Source organism: Danio rerio, chromosome 8, assembly GCF_052040795.2.
Source record: "Danio rerio strain M-AB ecotype USA chromosome 8, GRCz13ab, whole genome shotgun sequence".
Lineage (NCBI taxonomy): Eukaryota > Metazoa > Chordata > Actinopteri > Cypriniformes > Danionidae > Danio > Danio rerio.
Window position 1 is genome coordinate 35,206,248 of NC_141028.1, and position 25,863 is coordinate 35,232,110.

At 36.3% G+C, this 25,863-nt stretch overlaps 1 protein-coding gene and 2 long non-coding RNA genes across 6 annotated transcripts in view; 2 read left to right on the forward strand and 1 right to left on the reverse strand.

The window, feature by feature from the left end:
• Positions 1-2,443: 2,443 nt before the first annotated feature.
• On the reverse strand, positions 2,444-24,625 carry zbtb34 (zinc finger and BTB domain containing 34). Its single transcript, NM_001122711.1, is given in 2 exon segments — positions 2,444-4,005; positions 24,531-24,625. A coding segment is annotated over 1 exon segment (1,527 nt). The 5' UTR covers positions 3,972-4,005; positions 24,531-24,625; the 3' UTR covers position 2,444.
• On the forward strand, positions 4,935-16,114 carry LOC147835719 (uncharacterized). The gene is made up of 3 exons (XR_015498223.1): positions 4,935-7,420; positions 9,178-10,858; positions 10,939-16,114. It is a non-coding gene; the product is annotated as an uncharacterized LOC147835719 (long non-coding RNA).
• LOC141375661 (uncharacterized) overlaps positions 24,180-25,863 on the forward strand; it is a 49,327-nt gene continuing 47,643 nt past the window's right edge. For all 4 annotated transcript variants that reach the window (XR_015498220.1, XR_015498218.1, XR_015498219.1 and 1 more), the window contains exon 1: positions 24,180-24,745. This is a non-coding gene — a long non-coding RNA (uncharacterized LOC141375661). The remainder of the gene's footprint in view (positions 24,746-25,863) is intronic.

Sequence of the window (25,863 nt, forward strand, 5' to 3'; positions counted from 1 at the left end):
TTTTTCATCAGTGCTAAAGTTACATTTGAAATCTTAAAATACTTTAACTGATATAATAATATATATGAAACATTAAAAAAAAAAAAAAGAAAAAAAAGAAAGTGACTGCAACACTACAAAAACTGAAAATGAAAACAGACAAGCACCATAATGTAAGTCACTTATGTATTTCAACATATATTCAGAAACAAGGTGTGGTACTGGTGTTAATAGAATTAAGAAGCCGTCTTGGTTGGATTATAACGCAGTCTTTGAAAAAAAAAGGCAATGCTGGTTATGCTAATTATCATTGACTGTTAAACTGAATTTATGGAGGGTGTGGTAAAGTAAATATTCAAATGGCATGACAAGCATACTTGAAAGGACTTGAATCTTGTGAGAAAGAGGCAAGTTTTAATCTGCCTGAGCATCAACAGCGATAAATCAAATATACTGCAGACAGTCAGAGAGGCAGATGCTCGACTGTAGTGACGAGTATAAAATACAAGTTTTGCGTACTGCTCACAATGCAGCGCCATCTTAGTTGTTTAAAAAAAAAAAAAAAACATAAGACAGTGTGCGGTGATGAAAAAAACAAAGATATCTAAAATTGGCATGAAACAACAAGAAGACTTTTTCAATCACAGGTCAAGAAAAAAACATGAAATCAAAAAAAGTGTGAGGTATGAGGTTTTGCACCAGTTATATAACAGTGAAAATGGATAGGAAGAGATACTGTCCAGGGCCCCCTTTTCACAATATTCAACACATAAAAGTGCCCACAGCAGAGGTACTGACACTGCAGGTTTATCTTATTACTTCTCTATTGTAGTATGAAACCTTACACTAAACCTCCAACATAAAAAAAACAGCTCTGTACTATTTAACATAAAAAAGCATACCGGCAGTAAGCGAATCTTCATCAATTGCTCATTTTTGTATGAAAACACGATAGGTTTTGGTCTGTAAATCAACAGATGCGTTAAGTGTGAGAAGCCAAAGAGAGCTTCTTATCACAGCTGTCTTACTGGAAAAAGAAAGAGAAAAAGAAAGAAAGAGAGATAAGCTCTATTAACCCAGCTAAACACAAGAAGAGCATTTGAAATCTTAACCGACAATCAAGTGTGGACATTAACTCTATAAATATTTCACCATGAACTTGTTTTCCCCCTTTTTCCGATTATGGTATGGCCCTAAGACTATTTTAATAACTTGCATGACTCCTTTAATGACTCCTTCGCCACTTTTAGAAATGCCTTTACAATTATGCTATTGTAGAATTTTAGTTTCATTTTAAAGGCACACCCTTCCCATATTTTTCCACACAAAAAAAAAACAAAACTTACTTTTGGTGAAGATTCAAAAGAGCAAAAGAAACCAAAAAGCAAGAAAGAACTTGGCACAAACAGTCAAAAATTTTGATTTGACTTAACATTCCTTAATTAAATAATGTTGTTGACTATGCTGATACTCAAGCACTAATATGTGACTATGCTGTTGAGATTTTACCTTAAACCAAAAGGATAGAGTTACAGAAAGTGCAGAATGACAGACTGTGATTTTAGGAAGAATATGGCAACATAACAAACAAAAGATGAAAATAAAACATCATGTTCTGTAGTGGATCCTTGATCCTGACAATACACCACAGGTATACCAGCAATTTTCCCATAGGCATGGCCGCTAGAGAAAACTGACAAAGAATTCTAAATTCATACAATCACTAAGGAATATTTCACTGAAGTATCAAGCCTTGGTAAAGTGGAGATGTTTTGTTCAGGGGTTTCGCCTCTGCATTCATGTAAACCCTTTGATAACAAAACAAACATGACTATTTTGAGAGAAGCTTCTTCTCCTCCTTTCAGGTTCTTTGCTATGAGGTAAAACCTGGCTGGAGTTGACAACAAGCTACAAATACTGTCAATGATGAGTATGTTGAGGTTGTATAATGAGGTATTGAACGGATGTGTCACAAAGAGCCTTGCACTGGCAGATAAACCATTCCTTGTGAGTGAGTGACCCGTTACAGGCCACATGTGCAAAAACAGGTCAGGTAAAAGCGTGATATGACAAGCATCTCATCTGAGCTTTCACATTATTCATTATTGCAACATGCCTATATTACTCTGTAAATATGTTGAAAAACATGGAAATATATATATATATAGATATATAAAATTGTGATAAAACTCTTTGAAGGCCTTGATTACAGAGACCTCCTCCCCGATTATTTAATTCCCCGATTATAGGACTTCTTCCCTTTGAAAAACTCCTTAAAAATTCATTCGCTCAATCTTAGTCCTGTGTAGAACTTCCACAAAAATGGACGAGTAGAAAATGCACAAGGCAGGTTATTTCTTGTCGTTCTTTAAAAACAGCTGGGCTTAATCGTGAAAGGAGTAACCCTTTAAGCTTCCCTATTAGATAGAGAGGACAAAGCAAGTAAATTGAAAAAAAAAAAAATCTCAATATCCACGCAGGGGTTTGGATGCGGGGGGTTCTTCCGGACTGCACTTGCCACTCTCTTCACTTGGGGATTTTTTCGACAAGTCATCAGGGTACGCTGCTCCACAGGCTGCTTCGCCCTCTGAGATATCCTCTTGCTCTCCTCTCTGGCCATCCGGTGCCTCTTCCAGCAGGTCGGTGTGATTGTTAATTTCTGTGCCAGAGGTCATGTGCTTCTTGCGCAAGTGCTGGTTGAGTGTGCCTTGGAAGGGAAAACATTTGCCACAGATCTGGCAATGGAAGGGTTTGTTGTCTGTGTGGCCACGGATGTGGTACTCCAGCTGATCTTTGCGAGTGTATTTCTTGCCGCAGAACTTACAGACGAAGGGTGTGATGCCCATGTGTAGACGCATGTGACGGTCCAGACTGCCCTTTTGATTGAAGGACTTGCCACAGTAGATGCAGATGAGCCTCTCGTTGTAGGGGTACCACTGTCCTCGTAAACTACGCTCCCTTACATCATTCTCAAAGGTAGCTGTTGTCGCCGGTGGCTCTCCTTCGTCAGCACCTGGCTTAGGTTGAGTTAGCATATCAACTGGAAGAGGCACGGGACGTTTGGGTCGGGCACGACCACCTCGAACACTGCTGAGCAAGGAACGAGATGGGCTAGAGGAGCTCAGGCTGACAAAACATGAGGAAGGTAGTGCAGAGTAAGTGTATCCGACTGAGGAAAGCACGGGCATGTAGGATCCCACACTGACGGCCAACACCTGTTCACCATCCACTAGCTCTGTGTGATATCCGTCGTCCCCTGCCGATGAGCTATCGGAGTAGCTTGGCCGGTCAGTTTTCTCCAGCTTAATATGGACATCGGTCACCTGCCCATCCTTCCCGATGAGTTCCACCTGTTCAGACTCGACCTCCATGGATGCCTCTTGCTCTGATATGCTGTCGCTGCTCCCTCTGTCTGACTGACCCTCCTCTGCTATTCCTTTACCTGAGCTTTGCCCTTCCATGCAATGATTCTGACGAGAAAAGTGGGATGGTGAAATCTCGGTGGGGTTCACAAAGATTCCTCTGTCTTTCACACCATTGCGTCCAGCCCTTGAGGTGGTGCATTCGTTGTCTGGATCGATCTCACCAGAGGCAGGTATGCTGATCTTGGAGTGAATACCCTCAAGAATCTGCGTGCATTTGTCAATCACAGCCTGCATTTGGAGGAAGCTGGCAGCAGTGAGGAAGCTGATGACATCACGTAAACGCAACGCCATTCGGCCAGTGTAACAGAAGGCTAGCAGCTGCTCAAACACCTCAGGGCTTTTGATTACAGAGATGGAGAGCCCACTCATCGTGCCAAGTGATGAATGATCACGGAAGTATGGTGAACTTGCGGCCAAGACAGCCTTGTGGGCTCTGAACGGCTGACCCTGAATGTGCACAATGATGTCGCATAGCTTGCCCTGGAGACGGAGCTCATTGAGTTGGTTCAGGACGGTGTTGCTGAACTCGGGTACATCAAACTCTATGAGGCTACCACAGTCCTCCATGGCTCAGTGATGTCTCTCCTGGTTTGTAGAGAACCTGAATAAAAGAAAACAATGTGTGAGAAAACACTTATATAGATAGAAATACAAGCAAAATTAAAGATAGGTCCTGTGCAATCACAGAAAGACCATTTGTGCATTAACCAATTAAAATGCAACCAAGATAAAGGAACCTCTCTGATATGTAGGTTTCGCATTGGATTCCTGCAGTTCGTAAAACACACAAACTTATTTCACGCGGCCGCCGTTTTAAAGAAATGATAGAGACCAAGGTGGGAAGAAACCCTGAAATAACGGATCAGCACTGTAAACATTGCAACAACATGCAGTGGACTACAAATCTCCAGCTGTTGCCATGATTTCAAAGTGCAGATATGGTGTAAACATCACTGTTATATCATTCAGTTAAATTTAAACAATTAAAAGCATACCAGGCATCAAACAAAATTACAATCTCTTTAAGAGTAATACACTTAAGAGTTCTCCTAGGCTTCACTTCATGGCACCAGGAAAAACACAGTGGGGACGCTTCCCTGCTTCAGCCTATGTAACCCAGTGAGCAATAAAACAATGCAGTCCTCTGTAGTACACCCTAGTGTTGTCTGTAATAGTGTTGTCTCCTGTAACATTTAAGTGTGGCTAAGAGTGTTCTTAAACATTGTTGATTTACCACAGCATTCCCCAGTGCTTATCAGAAATGACTGTGATTGGCCATGATGTTCATTAGTTCACCACTATTCACCGATTGCAAACACATACACAACCACAGGAGCGTTTTAAAGCTGCGAAGATCAGTCAAGTCATCAGCGGATTGCTCGTCTGTGTTTGAACTAGGTAACCTTCATGGTCAATCACGGTGATTTCTGTTGAGCACTGGTAAACACAATGTCAAAGAGCTGTTTAAGAACACACTCAACAATGGTAAAATGTTAGTGGAAGATTTACGCTTTTTTTATTTTTTTTATTACAGAGCCTGAAATTTATTATTGTGACAAGTCTAATATAGTAAAAGAATCAGTTCATTAATTTGAGTTTGATAAATGACATCTAAAACGTGTTTGGAAAAAAAAAACATTAGCTAACTATTGCCATTTTCCTTTACTTAGCTGAAAATGAGATCTGAATGATATCCCTTTTTAATTTTACTATCCATTCAAAACGGACCTTCGGGTCACTCGGAAGGCAGTGAAATCATGTTTGTATAGGTTTATGAAGATGGCAAAGCTAGTTCAGTAGGTGTTCTTGTCAACTAAATTAGCTTTTTGAAGATAAGTTGTTAGATCTTTTCAAGTGAATGAGTGTTTGTAAAAGCAAAGGCTAAGTTAGGCCATCCACCACTCTCCACATTTTGTATGCTTCTCTAAATCAGTAAAGACATTAGTTCCAATTCAACAAAGCGCCCTTTGAAGTGGACTGCATACGTCAATTCAAATTGTATTTATTTATAGAGGTATATTATTGCACACTTCTCTTGTGAGTTTCATATGAGTATGAAAATGCCGCAATCTGTAGCTCAGAGCAAATTACTGAATAAATGTTCTGATCTAAAGTAGAGATTTTGCATGCTCAGGGTCAGGAAGCAACAAACAGGACTGTGTCAATCGAAGGACAGTTCAAGCATGAAGCTTTCATCTAACGATCAGGCTCGCTCAATTGGGTGTGTTAAATAAGTAAAATAGGCAATGGGTAAAATATTCAAAGCACTGTGGCGTGAGGACTGGAATTGAGAATCTATAACTGTTAGATTGATCTGTGCCTACTTCTGCCTGTTATAAAGTCATTCCATTGTGTAGCTAGTGGCAGGAGCAGATTTAGTGATTTTGGGGCACTAAACAGTTCCAACCATGGGGCCCAAAAGTTCTTTCTTTCGTACTTCATTTGTCTTTGTTATTATTTTGCTGTTTTGTTATTGGTTTATTTGTTTCTTATATCATTTTATCTCCTTTTCTACATTTTATCTTAAAGCAAAATAATATGTAAAACACTGTGTAAAACATTTGAAACGATTTGTTTTCTTAAAATGAATTCACAACTAAAAATAATAAATGAACCAAATCTTTACTAATTTGACTGCTGGACTGGTCCATGATTGAAGGCGAGGGACACATTTGCGCAGATGTAACGATTGTATTCAAATTAAAATGTTTGGACCCTCACTGTACATAATATAATAGAAAACAAAGTTATGTATAATTCATAGGTATCATTTATACTTCTAGGTATTTATTTGGAGGCCATTAGATTTCATGGGGCCCCAAGCTGTTGCTTATCTTGCTTATTGGTTAAATCCACCCCTAGCTAGTGGCATAAATTACCTACTGAACAGGATGTGGATATACATTTTGCAATTGGTATAATGAGCATGCTTAATTTCTTTGCAGTTTTTATTAAGTTATTTAAATTAGTTTTTTTATAAGGTTTGTTTAGGTTTTCTTTGTTTTTGTTTTTTTCATTTAACTTTAATGTTTTAGTTTTATATATTGTCAAGGACTTGTTAACATCTGTACTTTTTCATGGTACAATGCTGAATGTCAACATGCTTTTATATCATTTGAATAATCAACAAATTAGTCAATAGATTAATCAATATAAATATAGTTGTTAGTGGCAACCCTAGTCCTTAATGTATTTTCATGAAGGATAAATGAGCCCTATACCACAGCAAAATGTGTAAAGTGATATCTTGAACTGGAAAAAAACTCTGAAATATTGAAAAGATTTGACAAAAAACATGGTCTAAACTTGGTTGAAAATCTCTGGAAACTAAACGGTGGCAACGAAGCTAAGAAAGGTTTTTACAACAGTCAGTGAACAGAAGAAGAGAATGGAAGAGAGAATACAGATCACCGCAGAGCAGAATGAGAGACTAGTGATGTTCTGCAGCTGCACTCTGCAACTGTCTATACATTTTCTCCTATTTATGACTCCTGTAGCCTTCAGAAATGTTACTTTTAATCTTTTTTAGCACAATTATTTCATGTTGTTGCTATATGATACAACTTAAAAATGTGAAATGTTCAAATGTGAACAATGAACATGATCTAATTTATGAGAAAAGTCAAGGATTATAAATTGTTCCGTTATTTTGATCTCAACTGCATATGAAGGCAAAATTATTTGTCCTCCCATGAAATGAATTACTTTTTCCCAAGTGCTCTTTAATAGAGCAAAATAATTTTCACAGTATTTCCAAAAATTCATATAAAATTAAAAAACCCTATTGTTTCTTTCAGTTTGGCTAAATACAGTTTAAAGAAAATTAAATTAAATTTCATTATACTTAAATATTATTAGTCCCTTTAAGAGACTTTTTTTGGGGGGGGAACAAACCTCTATTGTCCAATGATCTAATTAACCTAACTAGATTAGTTAACCTAATTAACGTAGTTAAGTCTCTAAATTGCACTTTAAGCCGAGTACCAGTATTTACAAAATAACTAGTAAAATATTGTGTAGTCATTAGGCTTGGGCGGTATTACGGTATTATGGTATACCGCGGGATCTAAAAATAGCAACGGTGTCAGTTTCAATACCGTTATACCGTCATAAAATATTAAAAATCCTTTATTTAATGCCTACAAAAAAGTATGTGTGGTTGTCATCACGGGACAGTGTGGAGGAGAGAGGGAAAGGAAGGGGGAGAGGGAGGGAGGGAGAGAAGGGGGAGAGGGAGGGGGAGAGGTGACGTGACGAGTCGCGCTTCAAAGTGTCCTGCAGTTTGGGAGTTTCGACTGAACAGAAGGGAGACGTGGTTAATATGAACGAGAGGTCTGCATTAGAGCTAAAGATCTTTGACTGAACCCGGCGCGACCCGAAAAAATCCAAATCCCTGCATTAAAATCCATCCCTGCAAAGGTGAAACAAATGATGACGAAGTAGTAAAAAAAGAGAATTTTGACGGCGGTCAAGCCAGTCACTAGCTCATAAGGAGCGGTTATTCCAGCCGCAGGTATTTCGCGGTCGCTCATACACTGCGTATTACGGTAGAGCCCTAAACCGCAAGCTGACAGGTAAAAAGAAGAGGCCATTCGCTAAAGTGAAACTGCTGTCATGAAAAATTCAATGCATGTTCCTGACTGGTAGAAGATGAACAAACAATCCTACCAAAAACTTGCAAAATCAGCCGGATCAGAACTCTGCATCTCGACCTGTAGCCGCAGGAAAGGGTGTTCAGCTGCTGGACGCACCATGAGTGAGAGACTGCGCTAAAGCCAGTGGATTTAATAATGTTCCTCCACAAACACACGTAGCCTAATCTTGGTGAGTAAAGGGTTTTTCAATTATAAATAAATATTAATTAAACCATATAATCATAATGTAGACAGAGTATACAGACTAATGGTGGCATTATTATTTTAATATTCAGCTTCACCGCCGCCCTAATGCCAGATTGTGAAGAGAAGTGGAGAAACAACTTGCACAGCCTTTATCTTAATTTCGTTATTGCCAAAATACCCGTCATCATTTAGAGTTTATTTTAATTTGATTTGTTAAGCAAGATTTCTTTTCATTGGTGTGTAGGCTAATTTAAAGGCTAAGTGCATGTACCTAGACCTATAGAGTGCTGAGATGTTACGATGTTACAGCTGTAGGACTTATTTTATTTCTGTTCCAACTTTCAAGTGGCATCTATGCTTGTTACGAATAAATGATGTTAAAACATATAAATGACTCATTCTTGAAAAAAAAATGCATTAGAGCTGTGTGCATGAGCACATTTTAATGTAGGCTGTGAAGGGATTTGGGCTGTATAAAGCTGTCAATCAAAATGTACCTGTCGGACTCGGGACCTATCGGGTATAACTGCTGTTCCGCGGGAGCCGGCCAGATTTCTTACGGTGTGGGAGTAAATTTCTGAATAAATCGCGGGAGAGATGTGTGTGTGTGTGTGTGTGTGTGTGTGTGTAAAAGGGAGAGAGAGAGAGGTGCTGTGCGTCGCTTTGCTCTTTCTCTCTCTCTCTCTCTCTCTCTCTCTCTCGCTCTCTCTCTCTCTCTCTCGCTCTCTCTGACCGCGAGCCTAAGGTCGCATAGAATGTATTCAGTTTCTGAATGGTTTAGGCTTAAGCCAACAGTTTGGTGACGCTGTTGACGCTGGTGACGCTGAGCCTTACGTCATAATTTTTTTTTATTACGCCGGTAATACCGGATACCGGGGTAAAATATGGAGGCGGTTTGACGGTATCAAATTTTGGATACCGCCCAAGCCTAGTAGTCATCAAGGCAAAGACAAAAGAAAATAATTCAGTCTGAAATGTGTTGAAAACTAAATGTCTCTCTGTTATACTGCACTTTTTAATTTTTTAAAAACATAGGAGCAATAACCATTTTGCCTTCAAATGTGGCTGAATGACCAAATGCATTTCTTCTTTTAGTGACATGACTAAATGCTGGCATGGATTTCTGGATGGAATAAATGCTTTGAATAGCCAGATCATTCTGTAATAAGACACTGCATCTGATTAATTTCACAGAGATTCATAAAGCAGAAAGGGGAACATATGGACAGTTGCACTGTGGCTCTAGAGAAGCATGTAGGATACAGCACATAATAATACACAGAGTGAGAAAGGGTAAATCGTTTGTGTGTTGCATTCACTGAATTGAATGCACTATAAAGTCTCAACACCTAGCTTCTCTTTAAATGGTGCAGACATAAAGACATACAACATATATTAACTGTATACTACAGTTAGGAAAAGTCAAGGTTTTAAAACTGCAAAAATTTTCTGTAATACCGTTGCTAAGGTATGTGTAAGATATTTTATTTACATTTTTTGTTTGTTTGTTTTTAGGACAACCGTATCTCCAGAAAAGATATCCAAAGATGCCGTTTTAAATTGTAGAATGTAAAGAAATCTGTGTTTTTGAAACTAATGAAGACAGCAGAAGTCTATGATTCATTTTCATTATTTAGCCTGACATGTTTACTGCTACAAAATACTTTAAATCTTTCAAAAAATAAAATATATTGTTTTCAAAGGGCGAAAAATTCGTTTTTTCCTCAGACATTTTAAAAGAGCCAATTTTAGGGCAGTAATCACAATACCATGATGCTGTGAAACAGTGATTTTTTTATCCAAGGTTATACCATCATCTTATACCCCCCATGCCTACATACAGCTATGAAAAACAGGGCTGGGTAGTATATCAGGTTCTGGGGATATATCGATACGATTCCCCAAGGCGACGCAGTACTATCCAATATCGTTCATATATGGTTTGAGGCCACACGTGCGCAATCTGCTCGAAACAGACCACTCCAAGGTAGCACGCGAGCTCCACTAGCACAAATGTGCGCATACGCAAATAAATGATTCGATCCAAGAGTCAAACAAAAGATTTGTTCAAAATGAATGAGTCTGACTCCCCCTCGCATGCACACGTCACACCAAGCCTGTAGCTGTCACAGCGGTCTATCAGAAACCTTTTATAGATCATTTCTTCCGCAACTGACAGCAAGAACAAACATAGAAGCCTTGACAAATTTCCAAGCAGCACCTGAATGTGTTCAAAATAATTCAAAACGCCAAAATCTGAGGAATTTATACTGCATTTCGAAATTGAAACCACCTCATATTTACTGATTATGAGTTCAGTGTTTATTACACGACGGTCTCTTTTTTACATTTACGTTAGAACACATTAAGCTCTGCGTTATGCTCTAGTATAATGACTGTTTACGTATGCTTAACCAGCATTTCATCACAGCACTCTGAAACAACTTTCTCTTTATTTAATATTTAGTAAAACAAGTTTAGTAAAAGAAAAAGTGTAGGATTTTTTTCATGGAGTGAAAGACTTATATTTAGATATCTTCGACATGTGCACGGTTTATTAATAGTGCACAATATATGCGTAACTAAAAAACATATACAGCCGATTTAATTGTTGTTTATAAAATCACAAAACTGTGGTATACATTATTATTTTTAAAAACACTAATTGTGACAACATATGGTGTGTTTCATAGTTACGTACAATGTGATTCTTTTCTATCCTAATAGTTTTTGTTGTGTTACTATTTAAGTGTGTTCCTTTTTGCTCTGACAATGTAGCTATGTTTTCAATGGTTCTGTTTACTTTGTTATTTGCACAATAGCACAGTGTAGTGCTGTGTATAGTTTAAAGCAGGAGAAAAACCTTTACTGTGATTCATTTATCAAAGATTTTGTGCAGCTGTTTATTTGTAAACAGGGAGGAAAACCCTTGTCTTTGAATTATATTTTGTTCAAAAAATGTTTAATAAAGGCTTTATCTCTAAAGTAACCATTTATGGGTAATAAAATAACAATTTATTACCTATAAATACTGCACGATATGATATTTTGTCCATATTGCCCAGCCCTAACAAACACACCTGAAAAAAAATCCTAGCACATATACTGCCACTTAGGAAAAGGTGTCAACTTTTTCAACTGAGACCTTAACGGTCTAAAAGTCTAAAAAAATAAATAAAATGAAACATTTTGGAGCAAAAAGCCACCAGGGAACCAATAAAAATTTCATTCAAAAAATAAAAAAAATTGTTAAATCTAACTGATGCATGGCCAAAAACAATATGGTAAGAATAAGAAAAGACAAAAAATACATACGTGCATAAAAAAACCTATTGCAGCCAATTGGCTTGCAAGTAATATGTAGAAAAGCACAGCACATTATAAAATCTGCATTTAAAAAGCAATGAGTAAAAGCAGAATTGGCAAGATTTCTGTAAATGAAAGCCTAAGGTTGTTATCTTCCTCTTTACACTCGTCTCCCCTGCACCCATCCACCCGAGAGTCTTCCTTTCTCATTCTCTAGTGATTCAATGCAAGTCCCAGTCAGCAATTTGGGAATGTAAACACTTTCACAATTGACAAGGCTTGCTGAGACACCTGTCTCACCATCCATAGGTTGTCATTCTACAACGATCAAGAGGCAAAGAGGAGGGGATTCACTTTTTAAATGAAGTCATTTAGGACCTGGATATACTGAATTTTCTGTCACTTACAGCCGTGTCCTCACATCTTTCAAAGTACAACCGTGCATAAGCAGATTAGATAATAAAAGTAACCTAAGGACAGACAACCAGTAGAGGATAATAAATATGTTACCCTGTAAAAGATGGACTCAGTCACGTGGCTCTATTTATTTACATACAGAGCATGTGATTGTGGAACTCAACAGCGAAAGAGCATGTGGAAAAAAAGTGCACATACATTCAATGCGATTTGATTATCTTGCATATTGATAGCAGCTTCCTGACATTATTCCTGTACGCATTATAGGACTACACATAATTATATTATATAAACTGACGTGCGAATACAGAGTAATCTGTACAAGGATCAATCATATCCCTGAATGATACAGTTGCACTGCTCCTTCTCTAACAAGCACAACTTAAAACCAAATGATCATCAATGATCCAGTTGTCTTGTTTTCTGAAGATGATCTTCCGATCATGATTATATATCTGGTTCACTGAACTGTGTATACTTTTAATAGAACTGCACTACTCTGAAGGTATGAATTACAGTGAACATGAAATATAAAGTCAATGAACTGTGTGAAAAAGAGCAATTTGTTGAAAAAATAGACCACACTATGATTTTTGAGTCATGGATCAATCCATTTTTTGAATCAGCAAAAAAGAGAGCATACAAATGTCATTTGCTTTCCATTTATGCAGAAATATTACTGCAAAAACCTTTCGAACTTAGAATCTGTCATTTTAATAAAAATAAAAATCAAGAAAGAACCAGCTGAAAAAAAGAAAAATATTAAAAACCAAAAATGATCTTTACTTCTGTTGCTGATAATGCTAAATACAAAAATGTAACATCTTGTACAACATTTCATATTTATTTTCAATGAATGATTCAAAAATTCAAACATAAAACTTCATGTCTGATTATAAGTATATCGTTTTTGGAAAACTATTCAGTGACATAATTTTAATGGTTGTTTGTCTCCACACATTGGTTACGCAATGTAACTGCTAAAAATTTCTATTAAGTTCCAGTTCCATTAAGCAGTGATTTTCATCTTTACTATAAAAATTAGCGTTTATGTCTGAACTATAAACTGTTCTCCTAGTACTTGTGTTATTTAATTGTTTGTAAAATGTTGTTTGTAAAAAGTGTAAAACTGAACCTCTCTTGAATAAAAACAGATTTGACTGCAATGCTTCAAAAGGATTATTATAAATATGCAAATCACTATTATTTATCACGTTGCACAAGTTTGAATTGAGATCACAATCTTTTAATGTTTAATTGTGCAGCTTTACACTGAATACATTAATGCAGGAAAAACAAACAGTGACAGAAAACAACTTAAATTAGTAACCTAAGAAAGCATTTTGGTAGGTCCCACCAAATATTTTTCTATCATCATTATATTGTACAGGAAAGCCCAAATGCATTTAAACGTGATTTGAATAAGGTTTTGAATACGTGAATATTTGTGATTTAAATAATGCAGGAGGAGTTCTCTCTACATTTGTTATAAATGTTGGATTAACCTACAAGTTCAAAAAGTTATCAATTCACAGGCTACATGCGTTCCTAACTGTCGGTTGTGATCCTTTAGATGACGGATCTACTGTTACACCCCTATCACTAGCAATATTTCAATCCAAAAATTTTAATTACTTTATGCGTAAAACTGGAATAACGTATAAAATAAGTGCGAATAAAGCAGCGTTTCCATCCAACTAGTCAAAGCGAACAAAATAGTTACTTCCTGATGAACTTGAGCCAAATATCAACAGTAAAGATGGAATTTGCAGTGGAAGGAGAAGCTGCATGAATCTTTTCCTTATTTAATAAATGACTTGTGCCTCAAAAGACAAATGCAGACATGCAATGAATGCATAGTGGCATTTGAAGGGCTTGAGATGTGGAGCACTTGACAGCCCTTGACAGTTCTGGAGGTAATTAATAACATAATAACACTAATACTGAAACGATTAAGGCATTTAAGAATGACCAAAACATCATTTCAGATGTTTTACAATGTTCTTAGCTTGCTTATTTGTTCATTCACATTTATTTTTTTATCATCACATGATTTCTTAAAACAAAATCACATCATCTTTTTAATGCACATATAGGAATTTGTTTGGTAAAAGTGTTTCCATGATAGTTTTTCCGCATCTTTTCTTATCAAATAAAAAGTTTATCCTACTCGGTTATGCACGAAAGTTTTTTTTATGCGCATTTTCAACATTTTTGCACAGTTTTTTTGCACAATTTCCATCAACTAACTTTATGCGCATATTAAAAATGCACATAAAATAGGTGAATGAAAACGTAGATAATGTTTTCAGGTTTCTTGTACGATTGGCAAAGTAATTCTTTTTTTGTTCATCAAATCTTGTCACTGGGCAATCAATAATGTCAAGCACTGGTAATATATTGTCCACCACTAACAAAGTAAAAAAGCCCAAATTCAGTGACAGTAGCTTAAAACTATAGATCCCATAAGATGTGTATCATTCATGATCTGAATATCTGAGCAAAACTACTGCACTTCCTAAGAACAGATAAGTCATAAAGTTGTCAGGAAAGCAACTCATTAGTCAGTTTCTTTGAAAGCATGTAGTCTCACGTAAGAGAAGGAGATTTTGAATGAAAGAAATGTGGAAAATCATGTTAAGCATAAACATTCAAATTATGGTACTCCCTCCCTGTACATTCACAAGTACATGAAGAGTGAATTCATGTCAAAACAGCGCAGCGAAACAAGCTGAACTCAGGTTTGACAGGTTGCCAGAGAATGTATATTCAGTTGATCTGGTGGACTCAAGGGGGCAAGTATCCTGGCAGCACTCCAGCGAGATGCAATCACAGGTTTCACACTTATACTCATGTCTCAAGGGGAGAGTTAAGGGGGATTTTAACAGCTCTCGAGTGTTAAATGCAAAACCATGAAACTACTTCCTCATAATATGGGTTGCATAAGTAAAATACCAAAGGCTGTATACATATGCCAGATATTTTTTAAAAGATTGATCAAAGGTTGGCAGTTCGTCAATTAGATAAAATGGCAAAGTCAACAATTCTTCATGTCAAGTCATAAGTTACCTATTGTGTTTCTTGACTAGAGGACCTGCAAAGTTCTTGGTTTTAAACAACTATTTTACATATGTTTGTATTACAAACAAAATTAAATCAGATACTAAACTAGGCAAACATCTTCACAACCTAATTAATCTTATTTGGATCAATCTGCAGCCTTCGTAAACAGACAAACAATAAAATTGTATGCTAAACATGTTTTAACTTCCAAACTATAGCAAACCAATCCAGTTAACCATTGAGCAATAAACTATAGGAAAGATACGTTAACAGTCGCACATACTTTTTTTTTCCTAGAACCCCTAACAGTGAAAATAAAAACTCTCAGCTAACTGGGAAAACTTCTTTTACCGGTTCACTGAGCAAACGGTTAAGAGTGAAAACTGCCATATCAGCATTGGCAAATGAAGACTGCAGAAGGCCTGCTTTAAGATAAGCAGCTTTTAGCCTATTCTGCAAAATAAAACCTAGTCCAGTACTGCCAAAAATGCTTAACATGCACAGTCTGGCAGGAGGAACCCAAAAGATCGTGAAAGGGCGGAAAAGTGGCCAGGAGTGCTCACAAACTTTGAGGAGAACTGTTTTCAAGAACTACAGAATGCTGAGCAATGTGGCTTATCTCAGCAACACATGAACAACAGAGCATAACAATAAGGACTGCTGATGACCAGTTGATTATCCTCTGAAACACAATCGGTTACATCTAGGGCTTGGCTGTTTTTTCCACTTTCATTGATTAATTTAAATGTAATGTTCTGCCATACGTTTATATAAGCACATACATTATGAATCACAAATTGAAATAAAAAAAGAATACTGGTATATTACAAATATACATGCGGACTATGTGGCAAAAATGCTCTTTAAAGGAATATGCCTATTGAGAACGAACTGACAAACGAACAAATGAAAGGAATGAACAAAGGAACGTGCGAAGGAACTAAAAAATGAACTAACGGTATATTACAATTATACATGCTGTCAATGTGGCAAAAATGCTTTTTAAAGAAATATGCCTGTTGAGAACATTTGAACGAACGGCAATGTAGAATTAAAAAACCTGTAAAAAATATTTAATATTCCATGCTATTTCAAAGCATTTAGATACTGTGATATCTTATTGCATTTTACTGTGACACTTCGAATTAGGGTTGCACAACATACAGTTTGAGCATCTATATTGTAATGTGTGCATTCACAAGTCACATCGCAAGACATGCAATCTTGAGTGAGGATTATAGATGACCAAAAAGACAAGCATGTGATAACTCACTGGCATCTTGCAGAATCAAAACCAGTCCAAATCTGAAATCTTGTTCAAACACCAATTGCCTGGTCTCAGTCATTAAAGGCTGATTTATACTTCTGCGTCAAATGCCGGCGTATGCTACTACGCTGACGCATAACCCTTCACCGTGGCCATCGGCGTCGCTGACGTGCACCTCTCAAAAAATGTATCTACACGCCACAACAACGCGTAGCGCAAGCTCTGTGATTGGTTGGCTTGGTAGCGCCGACGAGTCTGGGCGGGACCGAGAGCCGCGCCAATGGCGCAAGCGATTGTTTACAAGTGTGGAGTCCCGTGAAGGAGCTCCGGATGGAAAGTTTTGTTCTGTGTTTACCTCATGGTTAAAGTTGTTGCACATCCGCCGGTTCCTGCCTCAAAATGAGCGAGTTTGAGTCACTTATACATCCACGAAGTGTTCAGAAATGCAAAACAGAAGCGAAGAAACTCAACACAGAGGAATATTTACACCTCACTGCCCACTAGCGTTTCGGAAGTGTTAATGCAGACCAACAGAGACAGCGTGCAGAAGTATAAATGCACAGCTGCGCGCGTTGCCTGCGCCGGTCACTTGACGCAGAAGTATAAACCAGGCTTTAGGGTGTACTCACACTGTGTGCAGTTGCCTTGAAATGGGCCGAAGCACACTTGCCCTAGTAGTACACACAGTATTCGTCTTGTAGCATTTGATGTAGGATAGTTACAAACTTATTTATATTTCACCATGTGAAATTGACGAGCAATCTGCAAACTGACTCTCAGCAGAGTCTGTGACCCCGGTAACCCAGGCCAACCTCCACTTACGAGTAAGTGAATCCCAAGGACATCACTGAAGCCAAGTCACCTACCAATCAGGAGTGCTGTGTTTCCCTGAGGCCAGCCGGCGAGGGAAACTCAAGACTTTCAGCAAAAGCGCAAGTAACACAAACAAATGTTGTCTCTTGCTGATTTGGTGCAAATTAATCTTAAGGAGTTAAAGATATGCCAAATCTCTGCTTGGTTGGTTTCTCAGGTGTGACTCTAAAATCTAGTAATAAGTACTAGAATTAATTTGGGATGGTTGTCAACACATTTTGCATCCTCTGAACTGCCTCTGTGTTTATGTGTGCGTTTGTTTGTTGTTTGTTTATTACATAGTTAGTTTCATGTATCATAGTGTAGTTCAATACATCGATGTTTCATTTTTGTAAGAACTGTTTGTGTTTGTGCTAAGTCATTGGCTCGAGTTGTAGATTTTGTTACCTTGGTAAAATACAATGTCTTCTATTTGCTGGACAAATGGTTGATAAAGTGTCAAGCTTTTCATCTGATTCAGTCTGACTCAATTAAGTCAATTCAGTTGATTTGAATCTTGAAGATTCGATTCATTGAAATGAGCTAATAAATCCCTGATCGCTCTTTTAACTTAGGTTGATCCCCTATAGGTAATAGAGTGAAAGTGCATGTGTTTTAAGGGCCTGTGACTGTGCGGGCCTTTGAAGAGAGTTTAAAGCATTTTAGTAGTGCATGATGAAGTTTCATATAGATTAATTTTATTAAATTATTAATATGGTGAAAAGGGCTCAACAATAAGGACTGTCCAATGGGCCGGGGCCAGCGTGAGAGAGGCTCGGGACAGTAGACAGAATCGTTACTGGCCCCATCGGGGCAGTGCTGCCTTGTCACTAAATTTTAATAGAAGGCAACATGACCACAACATCAAATTATGAGGCTAAAGGAAAACGTCTGTTTCTAACTTTGTGAAAACATTAAAATGGGTATAGCACAGGGGTCGGCAACCCAAAATGTTGAAAGAGCCATATTGGACCAAAAATAACAAAAAACAAATATGTCTGGAGCCACAAAAAATGCAAAGCCTTATATAAGCCTTATAATGAAGGAAACACATGCTGTATCTATATTAGCTATATTAGCCTACTATCAAAATGACTAAATTGGCTACAAATACATAAAGAGCCTTCATGATTAAATAGCTACTGAAATCAGGCGGTTGGTGTTTATTTTGTTGTCATTAAAACACTTCAGCACAGCCTCTTGTCTTTTAGTGTTATTAATTTGATCATTTCTTCTTGCGGCCCATCAGAGTTCACATTCCTGCATAAAAGGGCGTTGAATATCGGTCACATCACAGGCAATTGAGTATGCTGGCACTGAATTAATGTCCTTGGTTTGCTGATCGGTGATGTTACCTACCATTTTAATAGCCCTTTCCTTCACTGTCTTAGTGGAGAAAGGTATATCTTTATTTTTTTGTATTATCTTGGTTTTGTTTTTAAAGTTTGCAAATAGGTGTTCTAATATGTCATACCATCTTTGAACGGTTTTCCATGCTTTATAATCTCCTGGTTTGTTTACAACAGCCACTTGCCTGGCATCCTACCCTGCTGATAGAAACGTGTTTCGCAGTCTACGACGCAAATCTTCGTTGACAGAAATGTTGAAATTAAATATTAATTCTACACACTTTGACAGCATTTGAAAACGTTAAAAATGTTTGTCCTCCTACAGAAATCATATTAAAACAAAAAAAATATATTAACCTCCCCCATCTTTTTGCATTTTCAAACATTTTTGAAAAAGCTCCAGGGAGCCACAAGAGCAGCGCTAAAGAGCCGCGGGTTGCTGACCCCTGGTATAGCATGACGAAAAAAATTAAGGTGATGTTTTGCTTAGTATGCCGTCACTTTTAAGTCAGCCATGTTTTGTTTTGCAATAAAGTACCTGCACATTTTCCATACTGCTATATTTTACTACTAAATTGTACTACTTTTACTAAATTTTGCTATATTTTACTACTAAATTTAACTTCTACATTCACTGACATTATTTTCATTCATTCATTTTCTTTTCGGTTGTGTCCCTTTATCAATCTGGGGTCGCCACAGTGGAATGAACCACCAGACATTATTTTGTGACACATTATTTAATATATGTGGCTAATAAATAGCAATTAACTTTTTGATTTCTTTGGTGAAAATTTTGGCAGGGCAAGTAAAAATCTGAACTACTGGTCCAATCGGGCCAGTAGTAAAAATCCTTAGCGTTGAATCCTGGTGAAGACAATCCATTGCTATTTTACATTTGAATATTCAATTTCTATGCCTAAATACTGTTCCTCTAAATATTGCAATGTAAACTTTTCCAATATCTTTCAGTCCTACTTTAAATTGTTTTACTTCTTGTTGACTTTCGACATTTTTTTTTCTATATTCACTTAGTGTCTTTTGCATGCTCAGGTTTGCAATTTTTAATGCATACTTGCAGCAAACACATCAGAGAGCAACAAGACCATGACGAATACGAGGTGTGAAGTGCCTACTTTTTCCAGGCTGACCTGCAGTGCAGCAAGATCAAAACATCTCAGCATTTCCGATTGATGCAAGTGCAATGCACATCATGTGACCATTCTGCTTCACCCTTTGCAAGCATGTATACACAAATTTCAGACATAAAGTAAGTCTAAAAAATTGCATCAGAAAAGCTATGGAACAGGAAAAAAGTTTAACAGTTTACATTTTCATAAAATGTGTTCTCTAAAATAGGTTCTTTGAACTATGCAGACAGAACTTTAGTTCTTTGAACCTTCTGTTGTCCAGGCAGAGCACCTGGATCTGTTAGTGAAATTCTCTGAGTTTTTATTTATTTATTCATCCACTCATTTATTTATTTATCACTCCCAATTCTGCAATGCACCCTGCAGAAAGACAGGTAAAGTTGGTTTTACATTTTTGAACAGTGACAACCTGTGACAAGATCTCTACATAGTTTATTACACTACTTTGAATATAGTCTGAAATCGCATTTAAATAGGACTTCAAAACAACATTAGCTGTTTAGTTGACTGAACAATGTTGTACTTAAGTCACTGGCTGATAATATCATTTAACTGTTTCAAATTTGTAGAAAATACTTTTCTGAAAATACATTATTAAGGAGAAAGTCCAAATGCACGAATATAAAACCAACTTTCCCCCAATCCTGCAGAAGGGGACATGCACATGTTGTGGAATAAACCTTTTTACGGTTTCTTTTTTCTACAAGTATTACCACGGTTTCTTTAATGTTTCATGCTAATGTATAATAGTAAAGTATAATTCAGTTGTTTACTATTTATTAAACAATTCTACAAATAAATAATTACATTTAATTATCTTTTTTTTTTTCAAATAGTTTAAAAGAAATATGGTACCAAACTTTACTGGTTTTTGCAATGACCATGGTTAAGTTCAATTGAGTAAATCAGCAGGACCCCTGAACAATTATTCTACTCTGGTGCAAACAGTATATGCTCTAATTGCATTTGTTTCTAATAAACAGCTGTCCAAGCTTTGCAATAACATTATTCTATGAGCATATCTATCATGATAATACAGATTCCCACAACATAGTGGTAACTAGCTCAAACGGCTACCATAAAATGGGTCAGAAGCTCTGAGTAACATTCTCGGTCCCAGGCATGAGGCTACACCAAAGGAATCTTCAGTTAAAACACTAACATATTGCTTCCAATCGTGGCAGGAGAAAGATCATAAAAAGGCCAATGTGCATTAGGAACATAGTCCAGGCCCGTTCTCTGCCTCCTCCCATCGCGGTTCTCGAGTCCAGCCATTTTGATGGCAAGAAAAGAAAAAAGCTACATCAAAGGGAAGCTGCTGCACAAATTCGAAAGGATAATTAAGAATCGCTATAAAGGAACTGGCAAGGGAAATCAGCCAAGGCTTTGCATATCTAACAGGCATAATCAGAGTGGATAAAAATACCACCAAGTCATTCTGTTTTGCTTCGGGTGCGCAGGTCAAAGGCATCTTTCTTCTTTTCCAAGTAAATCCCCATTGAAGCTGGCCAAGAGACGAGGAATACACAGCCAAAGTCCACTGAACCACAAGCTTTAGAAACAAACTGCTCTTCAGCGTTCTCAAAACATCCAAGCATTATACTCACAGCAGACGTCATTAGACTCAGAAGCGACTAACAAAAGCCGGAGCAGTAGAGGTGATGTCTTGTGCAAAGAGCAAGAAAGAATGTTTTCCTACCATGCTATAAATCTGTAATAACAGGACGACTTTCAAACTAAAACCCTTTAACAGCTAATACTGAAAAGAAGCAGCCACAGCCACAAAAAAATGAAAGGTTTATCGAGTGCAAAGCAATAATGCCTACTCATGCACATGACTTAATTGGTTTGGCTCCATCTGTTCAGACAAGCCTGGTTGGGAAAATATTCTAAGTGGTTAGGAGGGGCGTTTATGCCTCCAGAGACGCCATAATGCACCTATAGGAGTGGTAAGGGGAAACGCCACTTTTAAAATCCCAAATGAAGAAGCTCACATAAACTTCCTCATTCAGGACATACATAAAAGTTTCATTTTCCTTTTAAACCCATTCCTCAAAAAAGGCATTTGCCAGGTGACATTGCATCCATTATCTAAGTTATTACCACAAAAAAAAAAGAAAAAAAAGAAATAAAAAGTCAAGGAATGCTTTGAGTTTCAGCTAGACACCTTTTTTCGCTCCAGCATCATACAAATCTGCAATAGTCACATCGCAGGATCTGCAATATTGAGCTGGGTTTGCAATTTAACCAGAAAACATGGTTAGGGTTGTGCAATTGATCGAAATCAAATAGAAAAATCTCAATTTGAAGTGTTGCAATTAGATAATCCCAAGAGGCTGCAATATAAAAAAAAAAAAAAAAAAAAAATATATATATATATATATATATATATATATATATATATATATATATATATATATATATATATATAAATATCCAAACCACGATATACCTTAAAAATTGTTATAGTCCCATACCTTGTGTGCTGCTTCAGAAGCATTAATATCAAAGAAAAACAGCATTTGTATTATTTAAATATTTTGGTTTCAAAGTCACAAACAATGAACAAAAACAGGTCAATTTTAAGAGCTGTCGCAAATTTTTTGCCATCGTCTACAGATTATTGAGCTGAAGCTTGGCAGCAAAATTAAATCGTTAATCAAATTGCCATCGCAATATCAGTCAAAAAAAAAAATATATATATATATTTTAAATAAATCGCAATTAGATATTTTCCCCAAATTGCTCAGCCCTACTGCATGTGACTATGCAAGATTTTAAGCGAATTTAAATCATTTGGGCTTGATAAAATGTGTAGCTTTAACAAAGAATAATAGGATTTAATTATTTCTACAATTAAGTCTATAGTCAACATTAGAAGTGGATCTGTTTTTCAAATTTGTCCTGAGACAAGAATGGATATTGTGGAAGTGTTATTTTACATTTGATCTTTTAATTTCTTTTTTTCTCCTATCTACAAAAATCAACTCATTCTAATATAAACCATCAGTTTAACAATTATATCTTCAACACTCTGTTACAATTTCATTGGGTGATTTATGGTTTTATGCCAACTCTTATCAGCCAATATGTGCAGCACAACTACAGTGCCCAGCATATTTGAGTACACCCCTCACAAATCTGTCTTTTACATTCATATTTTTAAAAAGAAGCTTTACATTATTATATTTGTGCATATACATTAGATTAGTCAGCACTAAAGCCAAATCTGGACCTTATTTAACTAAATAACTTATGATAACAGTCCAAAAACTAGTACACCCAAACTTATGTTATAGAAAAATATTAAATAGAATTTAAAAAAAGAGAAACAATCAAAAGCAAAAAAAAAAAGTAAGTTGAGAGAAAAAGAGTTGAAATTTTGTAGGTTGTAATTTTTTTTGCAATATTTTGCATGAATTTAATTGTATTTTCTAAATATGTTTGGTGACTAAAATATTACTTTAATAAATACATCTGTTAAATAAATCTGTTTTGTTTAAATGCACCAAAATACATTGCCTATATTCAGAAATGGAGAAAAAATATTCATTTTCAAAATGGGGTGTACTTATTTATGCTGAGCCCTGTAGGGGAAACGAACACAAAAGACTTTAAATTCAAAAAGGCAAAAAGAAAAATGAATTATGGCACACAAAAAACAAGCAAAAGTGAAACTATACAGATGATTGACACATTCCTGTAGGCGAAAGACTTGCCATTTATTGTCCGTGAACGTCAAACAAAAAGAGAAAAAAAAGAAAAGTAAAAGAGAAGTGAGGGTTGCAATGTCACTGACACAGCTTTGATTATATACATTAAAAATTAGGGTTTGTATTGGGAACTTTCATTTACAAGTACCTTTAACATACATCAAGCCCTTCAATGGAACAAAAGGTCTTAAATGATTAAAATGTTCGTCAGAATAAAATAAATTTTTAAAAAAATATTTTAAAAGCTGTTCACTTCAAGGTTTTTGAGGAACCCAAATATGGTTCTTTTATGACATTACTGTGAAAAATACTAAATCTAATCTTTATTTTTCTGAAAACTGACAGAGTATGTAATGTTTTCCTTTCCATTTGGAAATAACTATATATTTAAGAAAAACATGAAACAACCTTGAAAAATAAAAACACCACCTAGACTAAGAAAGTACAATAAACAGAATGCATTGTGTCATTTGTTAAGTTACCAAGACAATTCAGTTTCACTTTAACTTCAAATGAATAATTACCACGTTGTCAAATAAGTAACAACTCAATTAACACTTTGGTTGTTTTAAAATCTAGTGAACAGAAACCATATGCATCATTCTTGACATAAACCAGTTTAAATTATTTTTGAAAGCTGTCTATGTAGGCAGCTTACTAGTTTCCAAGAAAGCCAAATGCGTTACACTTTCGATATGTATAGGTTTTTATGCAGTAAGTTAACCCAAGGCATTTTTGCATCACGTCTGCAGTAGTGATCAAAAGTTTTGCTTGTCTAAAAACAAACAGGAGGGTGGGAAAGTGGCCCACTTGCTTGTGACTGAGAGGAATCAGGAATGTGGAGGTTGGCAGCTAACACTGACTGCATCTGAAGCGAAAATAAACACACAGCCTACATTAAACTGCCGTAGACCGCTGTGAAATGGTAAGGTCAGATCATGACAGTTTAGCTCAGGTAGTTGACGGTACTGTGCCCAGCGTCGCAGGCGAACTCCTCCTTAGTAGATTTGCTGCCAGGCTAGCTCGCACCAAAGCTGTCACGGAATGCTAACAAGTTAGCCGGTTAGCGACATGTATTTAAAAGCGCCCGGCATAACCGTGTCAAATAAAACTAAGCTGACGACTGAACCGACATAATGCGGACTTAAAATTAAAGTCGCGTCTCACCTTCTCCGATCAAATGTCGGCCATTCCTCTGCACAGCGACTCGCTTTGGCCTCCTCCTTCCCCAGCTGTGCTCTGCTCCTCCGCCGTTGCTATTTTTCCAGCTCTCTGCCCAACCGGAAGTGCACGCGCGCGGTCTCCAGGGGCCGCGCTCTGTCTCTCGGGTTTCTTGACGTGCTGTTGAGGAAGCCGTACCGTAGATGATATAGAGATCAGAGGTAAGACTCGCCCCCTTTCCCTTCGACTTTTCGGTACAAGGGTCATGGAGTGTGTATGTTTAAGGATGTTAGCTTTGTTGCAATAATTTCAATGAAGGGTGTCCGGTTTTCGTTTCCGCGAATACCCACTGTACCGGATTGGGAGGCAGTTATGAAGTCGTTAAAGGACAACGACAAACGTTTATAGAAGAAGATACAAGATAAGACAGCAGTAATAATAATAATAATAATAATAATAATAATAATAATAATATAATAATAATAATAATAATAATAATAATAATAATGAATTTTATAAATATAATAATTTCTAGATAGATAGATAGATAGATAGATAGATAGATAGATAGATAGATAGATAGATAGATAGATAGATAGATAGATAGATAGATAGATAGATAGGTAGATAGATAGATTCATTCATTCATTTTCTTTTCGGCTTAGTCTCTATTAATCTGGGGTTGCCACAGCAGAATGAACCGCCAACTTATCCAGTATATGTTTTAAACAGGGGATGCAACCCATCACTGGGAAACATCTATGCACACTCATTCACTCATAAGAATATATATTATTATTTTGTAATATTATTGATAAATTATTGTAATTGTAAATACTTTTTGATGCCAAAACTTAATAATTTACAAATTTAATAATTGTGTAAAAATATTGTTGTAATATATATTTATATTTCATATCATATAATACATATTTTACATAGTCCTTGTCAAATATATAATCTTATAATCAATAACTTTTATAAATATAACAACTAAAAATAATCATAAAACAAAAAAAGGTGTATGAATGAATACATTCTGAAAACATTATAAAACTTTTTACATTTCTATTTGAAAGTTATGAAATCAACATTATAGCTACATTATGGATCAGAAGGAAAATTAATATGATTTGCTTTAGAAAACCATAACATAAATTTGAAACTGTAAATTTAATGTTTGCTAGACCAGCTGTAGTCCAACACACACTACAATATAAAGATAAAACATTAAGTCAATGCTGAATTCTAGAAACATAGACAAAAGATAGGAACATGTTTTGTCTGGTTAACTTAATATTTTAATTTTCTAATTTCTAAACCCTGTTCAAAATCATAT